Below are 12,641 nucleotides of genomic sequence, written 5' to 3'. Positions count from 1 at the left end.
CATCAATTGATACAAATGAATAAGTTTTTCATTCATTGTTAATTATTATTTCCATTTTTTTGTTTTTCTTCTAGGTCAATGTTGCTTATGAAAGATGAAATGAACCGATTAAGTTCTTTTTTCCAATATCATTCAAATTCACCTAATTAAAGAGAGTGTTAATGATAGGAACGCTAACTTAATTAGGTAATTAAAATATTACAAAAAAGACATGCAGAAATAATTTATTAAGTCATTTTATTTCAATTAAAAAGACATATGACTATTTAATTTTCACTATAATCATAGATGCTTACTTGATAATCAGGCACGAAGAACGATCCCCTAATTCTCATATATAGCACACGTACACATATATCTTTGATATATATATGCGATAAATTAAATTTATTGTTTATTCACTTTTCTTAGGCATACCGGTTTCCATTATTTCCATGCAACCATATATATGCATATTAATTGCAGCTCATGTCTGATTCTTGCTTTTGTTGGTAGGCTGGAACAGATCGTGTCGACTTTTCTCCTTTTTGTGCAATTTGCAGGATTTGTAAATAAATTGCTTCTCTCTTCCAATAGAGTTGCTGAGTTGCTGTTGAATAGACTGGTTTCTCTATTTCCTTTATGTCCATTACTTGCAACTTTCCATGGTTCTCTGTTTTATTGAAGTGAGCTTGTGTGGAACAAACGTCTATCTTTGTTTTGCAGGGAGTCATCATGTGTAAACATATTTTGTACGTAGGTAAAACTAAACATATAATTTTAGATGATGTTTTTATTAAATGCAGTTTTAAAAATTTGACATTAGTATTTAAAAATTTATGTGCTACAAGAATCAAGCCAGATATTGTATAGTTCTTTTATATTTGAATTATGACTCTTGATTTGCCTAGGGCGGAGTCCTGTGTTAGCCTATTTGAATTTTAATCTGAGGGCCACATTGAGAAGGATTGAGAAGGAGTTATAGGTCTTACGACGGAACAGATTTACTGAAGTGGACAAAAGTCGAATCTTGATGAAGTTGAAATAATGTCCTTCTTCGTCGTGGTCAACTACATTTTCCCGATTTACCTCCTCATAGATGGTCGTGGGACTAACCATGTGGATCCACTGAGATGGCGAATTCTACTTTTTGCTAAAGATAATGAACTATAAGTCGGATTTGAGATGGGAGAAAGGAAAAACGTGAGATAGAGAATTGTTGTTGAATAGACTATGATGCAATAGGTAAGTAAAGTGGTCAATGTGATAGATCCTTGACTCAATCAAATAGGAATCATGTGGCATGGTCAGTGTTTAGTGAACTTGTATGGGAGCCGCATGACAAAGTCCAATATGTCGAGTTCTTAATCGCCCACTGTCAACTTTCCAAGTTTGACCGATGACTAACGACTTCCCTAGCATGCGAAGAGATTCAATAGTTCTTGTAATTATAAGAGTAGACACAACGGTTATCAAAAGGCAAAAGGGCATGATGATTATAACACCTTCATTGACAAGAGATATGTCATTTAGATTTCTCTGTATATAAAAGATAAGAGAAGAAAAACTCTAAAGAGCATCAAATCATAAATAGACTATTGAGAAGGATGTATTATTATTATCATAATCAATGAATATCTCATATGTTATATTATTATCCATACTATTTTATTTATTTTATTATATTTTTTTTTATTTTATACTATTATTTGGGCTCCTTATGATTTAGGCATATTTCACTGGAATTACTTTTAGTCTTATGTTGCGTGTTATTTTTTATGAATTGAGTACATTTTGCCCTGAAACTAATTTAAAGAAGTTGATTCCTTTTGTCGAGTTTTCCTACTCCGACTCCTTCTAGCGAGTCATCTCGATTCTATTGAATCTTCCTGTTCCAGTCGACTTTTTTAACCGAGTCTTTCCACTGTTGTCGACTCTTCCGGTCGAGTCCTCTTGCGGTCTTGCCGATTCCATTATTATTGATTCATTATAAAAGTAAATCATACCGTGTTATATGGAATTTGACCAAGTCTGTACTCAGATCGAAACAGACTGGTTTCTCTATTTCCTTAATGTCCCTTACTTGCAACTTTGAATGGTTCTCTGTTTTAGTTAGACGGCCACCTTGAGAAGGAGGTAGTTCGGAATTGAGATGAAGAAAGGAAGAACGTGAGATAGAGAGAGGAAGGTAGATGATAATAGTAACCGTCAGAGTTGTATTTTTTTTCTTTCTATTAGCTCGGTATCAACACGAATAGAAATTAAAATTTCTGACTTAGTCATCGTCACTAGAAGTTGCAGTAACTTGTTGTTATCATAATAATTACCTTTTTGGTAAGACTAATAGTAATAGATCATTTGATAATGGTAATTAATTAATGGATGTAGCCGTCACACATGCTTCGCGTGCATGCACGCATGTACCGTCGCAATCTCTGACCTCCAGTCGACCTTGTGACGCGTCTACCAACAACTTGCTCATTTACTTGATAAACCTTTTTAATTGCACGTAGAGCGCACGAAATCACATTGATTTAAGTTCATTCCATAAAACAAGAGACAAATAATCTAGATATCTATCAGATAATCTGCTTAAAATTTTCTTTTTTTTTTACAAAATAAATCACTAATCTCGCAGATAATTCAAAGAATTAATCCACATGTTCGTCGGCGATCCCCTCGCCGTCGCCGCCACTGGCTCCTCTGCTCGTGGTTTGAAGATGATTCCCGCCGATGATAGACGATACGGCGGCGGCCAGAGCGGCGGTGAAGCCGGGGTCCGCCGTTATCGAGGCCGTCGCTGCGCCCACCATGTCCGCCATCGTCGCCGGTGCCTGCATCCCTGAAAATTTAGCTCCGTAGTAGTATTGTGCCGCCGCCGCCGCCGGCGGCGGCATTGCGAAACCGTCGAACTGGAGTGCGCTCGCGCTCCGGGTGAGGTCGAGCATCACGGTGGGGAACGGCGCCGACGCCGAGATGGTGGCCATGCTCGACGAATAAGGAAGACCCAGTTCGGCTGGCGCCGGCGTCGACGAGATCGACCCCGAGAGGAGCATCGACCCAGCCGCCGAGGTGGTCGAGGCCATCGCCATGGCGGCCGGCGGCAGAGGGTGGTTGTGCGTCCCCTCGTACGTCGTCGTCAAGATCGAACGGTCCTCCGCGCACCTCTGCACCTGCTCGTCGACCAAGAACACAATCAATCCCAAATTATGACAAACTTATTCAATTCATCAAAATTAAACATCTAAATATTCTGGATATTACTTGTTTGCGGACAGGACAACCGGCGGCCATGGTGCATCTGTAATATGCTCGAGGGCATGGATTTCCTTTCGCTAGTTTCTGTCCATACTTTCTCCAATGACATCCATCAACGATCTAATTCGTAATATATAACATCAAAACTAGCATAATATAGATTAATTCACTGCTAATTGTGACTATACCATGGGGGCTTCGGAGCGAGCTCGAACCGAGACACGGACTTTCCTCATGATCCCCTCTTGCGCTTGCTTTGACGTCGACGAGTTCGACGGCTCATCGGCGGCGACGTCATCAACGTCTAGTTTTTCTCCGAGTGATCCGCGATCTATGAGCGGCCTAATTGGTCCTCTTCCTCCGCCTAATTCATGCTTCTTAGGTTCCACCTATTCATTAAGTATTTAGCGTTAGTTCGATCGAGTTGGTTCGTATAGCAGTCTAAAATTAACTAAATCTGAAGAGTTTACAAAAGTTTTACCATTCGTTGGCCGTGATCAGATCTATCGTTCTGCTGCATCAGTGAGATAAAATGAGCATGCAAAGTGTTGTAGTGGGCGACGACTTGACTAAGCATCTGCTTCAGCCTCTCGTTCTCCTCCCTGACGCGCACCAGTTCCGCTTCTATTGCAGCCTTCTGAATCGATCGATCAATCAACAATAAATTACTCAATCTCTGCGCCGGCAACGGCAGCCCGTCGTCAATCGTTGAGTGGTCGCTGCCGGCGTTGACCGCCGGGAGAAGGTTCAATCCTGTCTACACATCAACGACGTCCAATAATTATATACATAATAGCATGATTATTTGCCGTATGTATGCAGTCGTATAGTAGAGTATAAACGAACGATTACATCGATGATTGTAAAATGATGCTCCTGCTTCTCGACGCAAGAACTCGGCAGCAGAGCGAGCTCCATCCCGCGCCGGCGATCGTCGGAGAAGAAGTCCGTCTCGTTGACGGCGAGCCGGTCGTCGGCTGTGCCGTCGCCTTTATCCATGTGAATCGCAAAAGACAGAAACAGAAAGAAACAGTGATCCGAATTATGCAGAAAAAAAGGTTTGCATATATATAAGAAAGCTAAAGGAGCGTTTAATTTGAGAGAAGAAGGTAGAAGTCTTGGGGTGAAATGGCGTAAGATGGTGCGCCAGCGACAGCGAGAGAGCAAGACCGCGGGATGACTTGGATGAGGAGAAGAAATCAGGAGACAGCAAAGGCACCGCGCCCCATTGGACCGGCGGAGCCGTGCGAATCGAAGAAAAGGTCAACCAAGTTGACTTATCCCGCCCTATCGCTTCCTTGACTTCAGAGCTATTACGATATTTTCCTTTAAAAAAAAAGGTTAAAAATTAGCGAGGATTTACACAATAACTGCGTGTGGCCGTTCCATTGGGCCACCTCAAATTTTGTTTCGTCAATGAACTAAATCTTACTAGTGATTCCAGGCCTCCACAATTTAATACACCGCCAGCTATAATTTATTATCTATTCGATGATGACCACAAACAAGTCAATTTCTTGGAATGCAAAATGTAATGGGTGATGTATAGGATGAGACAAGCAAATGGAGAACAAGTTAAGCCTAATTAATGTGAATGAGTCGCCATGTGGTCATGTTGACAGTTTCTTTATCTATCACGCAAGAGGACAATGACTCATAAAATGGTTGATTTATTTTATTTGATATATATATATATATATATATATATATATATATATATATATAAAGCCTTATTATGATGGTAAATGGAAGGGCTAATTAAATTAATTTTTTTTTCATGCTGTATTTAATCATCTACTACTCTCTTGACAGACAACGAGTGTGAATGCGAAGAAGAAGACAGCGAGAGAAATAATCAGTTTCACACATCAGCGTCAAGCGTTTAAACTCTATGTATCCCACTTGCTGCAATTATTTTATCGTCTTTCTACCCCAGAAGACAGAAATGTAGCCGTTAAAATTTCCACATGACAAGTCTACGATTGACTTTCACTCTTCGTTCAGAAGTTTGAATGATTAATTTTTTATTTTTAAAATGTTTTTTTGAAGAAGGAAGATGAAAAAGACTAGAGACACTTCATTCAGAATTACAAGTAGGTAAAATTTTCTTGCTAGCCTCTTTTAAGTTGAAAAATATAATTCCCAATTTGATTGCAGTGTTAGTTTCAGCTTGGTAGATGGGTTTAAGAGGTTGGAATCGGAATGAAATTAGTTTCATTCCCATACCTGCTGCTTGATAGATAGAAATCGGAATTAAAATATGATTTTGATTCTCTTATTTTGATAACCTACTCACCACTCGTTATCACTAAACCCATTCCCCCTCTTGGTTTTATTTTTGTCGCAGACCACAAAGCCCTCGCCGCTCGCGTCGTCTCACCTCCCCTCGCGCGTCTCCCCTCACCGAGTCACCCCCAGCCGATCTCCTTCTCCCTCTCCCTCTCCCTCTCCCAATCTCAATCTCCTTCTCCTTCTCGAAGGACGACGAGTCACCGCCAGCGTGATCTTGTGGCTAGATACAAGTCATACATCTTCGTGATCTGAACTCGGTGAGATCTCCTTCCCCTTCTTCTTGCGGCCGCCACCGCCGAATTTTCATTTTCCAGCCGCTTGAGAGTTGACCTAAAAGAGGGGGAAACAGTAGGTTTCGGTTCCCGGTCTAGACGTGCAACCACCTCACCGTTGCAAGTCGCAAAAACTCGCGTCCTCTCCGGACTCCGGCGTCGGCGACGTCTCGCACAGCCTCAGGCTTGCAATTCCTCTCTTTCTGCGAAAGCAAGGTCGTGACTCGCTGGCACTGACGCGGCATCAGATTATAGGTGAGTACCCGGCCCTCTCTCTTCCTCCCAAAACAGTTCAGTTTGCTTTCTTTTTCAGGATAACTTTCGCTTACTTTTGCTATAACTTACTGCAATTTGTGTAAATCACCATCCATTTCCAGAATGAATCACACCCTATTTCAGAAATTAAACTAGATCACAATCAAAACCTTCGTAATTGTAAAGGGCAAATTATTTTAATCAGAACCATTTGTGCTAGCGGAAATGCTACCATTTGTATCATTCCCTTATTTTTCGGAGTTAGAAATAGTATATGGCAAAGATAGAGCTATAATATATTTCTCAAAATAAAGAGTAAAAGCTGATTTCTCAAAATAAAAAGTAAAAGCTGGAAAAGAAAATTGGTTCTTGATTTCTCACAATTCTTACTCTCACTATAATATATTTCTCTTTAATATGTACGGTACTTAATCAGAAATTAACACAAGTAATACATCAAAGGAGATGGAAGGCCTCCGAAAAATATATTTTTGGACGAGAAAATTGAAAATTTACACCTTCAGATCAATTGTCATCACTCCAAAAATTATTTTTTTTCCAACGTGCTCAACTCTAACGTGCTCATCTTTCTTGCAAAGGATGTTCCCAATTCATAATATCCATAAAAAATTATTTAATAAATTTTTTCATGTATTTAATTAGTAAGGGTAAAATTGTAAAATTTTTCTGATTCCCATTACTTTCTTATTTATACCAAGTAGCATCAATGGTAATTATACCCATTTCAGTATCTATACCAAGCACCATCAATCCAGTAATCATTCCCATTGCCATTAACCCCTCAATGAAAACTCATTACCATTCCCATTACCAAATATATACCAAGCGCCTCCTCAGTTTTTTTTTCTTTTCCAATTTGTAATGCTGTTCATGAATAACCTGGCGGAGAGCTCGGCTCGTGGGCCAGTTGGGCCACGGCCCGTGATCTTTTCATAACTCGAGAGCCGCAATGGGCCGTCCCATGATGGAGCTTAGGGCCGACGTTTTAGGTTTCGCTTTCGCGTTGTGTCTCGACGACTGGAGCCCAATTCCAACGTGGGCCCAGAACATTTCGCGATGAAGTCCTCCTCTGTCCGGTGCGCAGTTCAGTTGGTTTCTCTCTCGCCGAAACCCTCGCCGACTGACGCTCGTTCTGGCCGAAACGCTAAACCAAGGCGCCTCGAGCTCGAGAAGCGCAGTCGATCAAACGTGTTCGAGCTCCGCAGCCATCACAGGTTCTCTGATCAGCCATTCAGGTGCACTAATTTCAGAGCCCGTGTTGATTTTTGTTGTTGTTATTGTTGCGTGGTCTTTGATGAAGTATTCTTCAGTTACATGATTCTTCGATTGAGTTTTTCGTTTGGTCATGAATCTTCGATTATTTTTTGACGACGAGTTGTATGCTCACATGATCTCAGAAATCCCGTTCTTGGGCTTATTTTTAGTTTTTTTTCTAAGAAGGATATATAAGCGATGGAGACAAGTTTCATGATGTTGGTTTGTATCCATTGACAATTTCATAGGATTGGTGCTCATGAAAAATTTGAAATTTGGGATCTTGTTTTACACAAATGATTTTTGCATTGGAAAAGATTGTAATTCATATATGGAAACTCAATAGGTCCAGTAAATAAGACTATGGAACTACGATCTTTCTATATGTCAGCCAAGATTTGTTTATATGAACTGCTAGCTGCAGTTTTGGAAGCCAGTTCAATTTGATACTGAAAATCAAGCATTAATCAACAAGGCAGCAGGGACTATCCGTATGTTCTGAATTACAGAAAACTGTAAAGATTATGCATTCCAAACGTTATTTTTATTTTAACTGGCTTTCTTCTGGTTACCGTTCCACTTAACTATTCTCTGTGATTCCATTAGATATTATTCGTGTGGACAAGTGAAAACACCTTAAATGATGGCTGGCTTGATGCAAAACACTCTAATTGAAACACTCTTGTAGTGTTTTAATTAAGTTAGCCTCGCTACTAAGAAATAAACAAATAATTAGCCACTAATTTCTTGAATGGTTACAATCTACGTAATGTTGGCAGAGCATAAGGAGAGGATAAGAGCATGACTTTTATCAGGGAATTTTTTTAATGCTTGTGTATACCTTTTCAATTTCAACACTGATCTTTTGCTTTATTCTAATTTTAGGTTAGGCAAATGATGGATAGGGTTGGCAGTATACTGCATCTTCTACTAATTTAGACAGTAATTATTCCAAATTTTGCAGAAGGAAATTATTAATTTCAGAGAAAACATGATTCAGTAGCCATAGCATGGTGGTTGTAGTGTTTTCATACCAATGGTTTGAACTATGCTGGATTGGGAATATTGAACCATATAGACTGGTGTATACTAGCCTTCATGATTTGAGTAGACAAAACTATCATACAGAGAGTACACTAGTTTGCACCAATGACCAAAATAATGCCATTTCATTTGTTTTTTTAATCGAATTTGCTCACCATGTTCCTTTGCTAGAAAATTTTGAATTTCTAATATTGTGATTCTTTCATTCTTTTTTCTAATGTATTTGTACTACAAGATTGTTTTCTACATTGCTGACATATTTTGATTCTTATTTTGTGTTTTCTTATTTTATGCTTCCTTTTAATTTTTACACACCTTCATCACCAGAGATGATGAGAGAGGCATAAACAAGGTATAGGATGGTGGTTTAGTAATTCTCTCCAACCTCCCTCTCCAAGTAGACATAGCCTAAGTCAAGAAAATTGCGCTTGTTTTCATATTCATACTTGATTTTGATGAGTGTTGCTGAATTTTTTTTTCATGTAACTTTGCTTGACTTGGATTGCTTTAAGGTCAGCGTTTCAACATTTTGGGCTTGGGAGTGGCATATGGGAAATGTTCATTCTTTATTTCTAGTAATGTTGGTCCTTTGAACCAGAGAACTCGAAGGGGAGAACAAGGCAAGTTTTGGGGCAGTATACCTTAGACTCTTGGGGATATGTTGGAAGCAATGAAATGGGAGATTATACATATTCACAATGAGCCAGATAGCTCCCTTGAAATGCCTACTGGTATGTATGTTCTTTCATCGTGTATCTGAACAATGGGAGTTTATTCCTTCATTGATTTTGTTTCAAATCTTTCGCCTATTTTATTCTTCTAGTTGAGGTTTTAGCTTCAAACATTGAGCCAAAGCTTGCAAACACTATTGTGAGGTCAGTATTCTGTTTTTAGTCATTGTCACTGGAATTATTATGATGTTGCTCATTTGTTGCTTACTCTCTTTCTCCCTCATTGATTAGGCAATTGAATCAAGTGTGTCCACTTGATAATCTTCGTCATGTGAAACGGGTGCAAAGGAGAACTTCCGATGGTTATTCTCTCTCTCTCTCTTTTTTTGTCTTTTGGCTTCATGTTCTGGCTATGAAGTTTTATTTTGTGAACGATTGTTGTGTCCTATTGGTAGAAAGATGACGAGCGCATGATTGATCATATTGGAAATATTTTTCAGTAAATGTGATGGTTTCATATGCTCTCTTTGCTATTTGTTGGTATTTCAATACATTAGTGTATTGGGTGCTGATTTTGTATTACATTTATCTTGATTAGAATGCCTGATACTGCTCATAACTAGATGCCTATAAGACAACCTTTTGTGCAACTATGGAGAACTATGGTTTATTCATATTTCTATAATATTTTTTCAGTTCACTAGGAAATTGTTCTGTCTAGTTCCCAATAAGTTACATTGATTTCTAATCTAATTTTTACTATTAGAATTCATATTTTACACTTTTATTTAATTGATTTTCCAGTTGTGTCCTGACCTGATACAAGTTGGAAATGTTTACTATTGCAGTTAATTTGCTTTTTCATAATGAGTGTTTTTTTTCTAAAAATGGTTACAGTGACTTGGTGATTCCAATATGTAACATAAACTTGACCTTTCTTGCAGGAAAAGTTGAGCTATCTGTCATTTTGTGCTTGGCCGATGAACATGAAAAAGATACAGATGCAGTTCCAATAGGTATTCAACCTTTTATCAGAGCCTATAATTTATGTCCCATTAGAACAAAAGTGAGTGGCTGTTCTAGCTATTTTTCTCTTTTTTATTATTTGCCTTGGTGCCTTTATTTTTTAAAATTGGAATTGATTGGTGTTTTATTTAATTAAAAGTTATGGTTTTGTACTTTGACCCTGCTCAGGACACATTGGATATTGGGCCCTTTTAATCTTTATTTTTAATTTTTTTTATAGGGTAGGTAGTATAAAATGACGTGAAGCTATTTGTTCCAACTATTTGGGTATCCTGCTATTGGTTCTATGTAAAGGCATACGTTGGTCAGATTTAGGTGTTATAGACATCTCTTAACTATCTTAATTAGAGCTTGCTTTCTCTTTTACATTTTTAATTTTAATTAATTCAACTTGGTTAATTATTTACCTAAGATTTATAACTATATATAGTCAAAGGTTTCTGAGTTTTCTGAGTTTTTTTTTTTTTTTTTTTCAAATATAGCTCACACCTTGATTGTTTCAGAATTAGATATATTTAAATTTTCTCTCTTATATTAGTTAATAGTTGCACACTTATTGGCACATTATTTTTTGTCTTAGTAGACTTGACATGTGACACTTTTTCCCATGGACAATTGATGTGATTAGTAATCGCACCAGGCAAGCTAAAGTTTACAAAAATTCCACAGTTTATCAAGGCAGAGACTTAAGGGTCGGGAAATGAATCTGTATTAAGAGGACAGGAGAAGTTATTGCATTTTTGCTGATTTGGCATTTGCCATTTTAGCTGCTGGCAGTGGAAAATTTTCGCAAATGAAGTCCAGAGGCAAATAGACATGATTGAAATAGTAGGGAAAATTAATGTATATGATTGAAAAGCCAAAATTCACAATATGTTTGAGACTGAACAAATTTAGACAATTAACCCTTTAAACTACTAACATTTCTATTTCTGGTATTAAATACTTTTAGTTCTTTCTGACCTCTAAATATGCACTATCATATGAAGCTTATGAATGCTATTTTTTTCTACTTTTCTCTTATGGCAAATATATATTTTTACTTTTTCCCCCAATCTCTAACAATGCAACTGTCACAAATTCCATGTTCTGTAATGAAGCACAATCAAAGTGTAATCTTTGTTTCTCCATGTTTTAGGGCTTCATTTAGTAGATAAATTTGATGCATGAATGAGTTATGATAATCATAGTGGACCAAACAACTCAAATTTTGTTCTTTGGTTTTGTTGCAAAATTATTTCCAGGTTGCAAAGCATGCTGCTAGGTCAAAAGAAGAATGGGAGGAGCAATGCAAGATTTGGCCCACATCATTTCATCCATCAACCAAGTCTGAGTTTTTCTTTCTTTTTCCTCTTTTTGATTATATCTATTGATAATGTTTTATAGTTGTTTACTTGATTTATCATTTGCCATTGCCCTGGTTTAGTGCACATGAGTTACTAGCAAGTTCCTCCACCTAAAAATTTCTTGGTTAGCTATCATTCTTAGCTTTGGCCAAACTTATATTTTGCCTATTTATATTGCTCTCAAGCAATGACTTTCCCACTTTTGTCATTCTACATAAGCATGATGAAAATTTAGTAGCTACTTTATATTAGCATAAGGTTTTGGATTCAACCAGATAGCTTGATTGCCTTCTGATTTTGAATATGAATTCTCTTTCTTTGGGGGGAGGGTTTTTAATCTGTTTCTTATTATGAGTTGACCCATCTTTTGTTAGATCTTTCTTCACATGTGTATAACTTCAAACGGATAAGCTTGATAATTTCATAAACTAAGAAATAAATGAATGACTCCATGGTGCCCTACTGGATTGACTCTTTTTTGCTTGTATAACGAATACATTTTCTTAACACGGTTCTTCTTGTTGTCTTGTTGTATATTCTTGTGATGTATAATTATTATCAATCATAGGTAATTTGGACTAGACGGAGGAAACTTGTCTTCCATAAATTAATTAAACCTTAATATACAAATGTCATGGTCCCTTAACATCATCTTCTTTCCTTTATTGTTTTGTGATTTAAAATCAGTATCAAGCAATTATACCAAATCCAATTCCCGTTAACACTTACTAAGTAAATAAATAGAAGCAACAAGAAGAATCACCAAGAATGAATGGAAAACCAAATACACTTACCTATCTGCAGATTATTTGTTGGCAGCTGTTCTATTGATCTTACAAATACCTGGATGGAGTTGTATTTGATTAGTAGTAGTTATAAATTATAATGCGTTGCAAATGTAACAGTTGTGATGGGGTTGCTACACTAAGTGATGAGGATATGGAAATGATATTCCACTACATGAAGGTTGCAATACAACAGACAAAGTTGTGCTACAGTGGTGCCAAAGTATGATTTTTATGTGTCAGTCTCTGTTTTTGTTTGGTTGTCATTTTGTTTTTTTAATAAAATTAGTCGAGAGACCCTAGTTTGCTTGCATGCACATACATGCATCCAGAATTTAAAGATAAAAAAGTCAAGGTGTCACCCTCCACTCCCACCCTGGATTATCCAACCACATGCAAAAAGGAAACCCTTTGGATGGCAATTCACAATATAAAATA

General features: G+C 37.5%; 2 protein-coding genes across 3 annotated transcripts; one reads left to right on the top strand and one right to left on the bottom strand.

Annotated features, from left to right (window-relative positions):
• Positions 1-2,616: 2,616 nt before the first annotated feature.
• LOC141818613 (putative WRKY transcription factor 31) lies at positions 2,617-4,262 on the bottom strand. The gene is made up of 5 exons (XM_074706072.1): positions 4,090-4,262; positions 3,719-3,994; positions 3,426-3,626; positions 3,244-3,357; positions 2,617-3,152 (listed from the first exon to the last, which is right to left on the bottom strand). The coding sequence occupies exons 1-5, from the start codon at positions 4,234-4,236 to the stop codon at positions 2,631-2,633; spliced, it is 1,260 nt and encodes a 419-aa protein (XP_074562173.1). The 5' UTR covers positions 4,237-4,262; the 3' UTR covers positions 2,617-2,630.
• A 1,332-nt stretch (positions 4,263-5,594) lies between these two features.
• Positions 5,595-12,426, top strand: LOC141818614 (tRNA-specific adenosine deaminase TAD3-like; the record flags this gene model as incomplete). Of its 2 annotated transcripts, XM_074706073.1 has the most annotated exon segments (8): positions 5,595-5,786; positions 5,879-6,056; positions 8,974-9,106; positions 9,199-9,250; positions 9,338-9,408; positions 9,991-10,112; positions 11,317-11,399; positions 12,324-12,426. In XM_074706073.1, coding segments are annotated over 6 exon segments (504 nt in total), but the record flags the coding sequence as incomplete, so codon positions are not given.
• Between the last annotated feature and the right edge of the window lie 215 nt (positions 12,427-12,641).

Source organism: Curcuma longa, unplaced genomic scaffold (assembly GCF_044706935.1).
Source record: "Curcuma longa cultivar G26 ecotype Majalengka, Jawa Barat unplaced genomic scaffold, ITB_CL_G26_1.1 contig_25476, whole genome shotgun sequence".
Taxonomy (NCBI): Eukaryota; Viridiplantae; Streptophyta; class Magnoliopsida; order Zingiberales; family Zingiberaceae; genus Curcuma; species Curcuma longa.
The sequence above is the reverse complement of the archived record's forward strand: the minus strand, read 5'-3'. Positions and strand labels throughout refer to the sequence as shown.

Bases quoted from the DNA above. Each gene is read 5' to 3' on its own strand.
- LOC141818613 (XM_074706072.1), bottom strand. From the start codon at position 4,236: ATGGATAAAGGCGACGGCACAGCCGACGACCGGCTCGCCGTCAACGAG. The intron at 3,995-4,089 runs GTAATCGTTCGT...GTTGATGTGTAG, and splicing joins ATCATTTTACAATCATCGAT to ACAGGATTGAACCTTCTCCC. The intron at 3,153-3,243 runs GTAATATCCAGA...GTCGACGAGCAG, and splicing joins GTTGTCCTGTCCGCAAACAA to GTGCAGAGGTGCGCGGAGGA.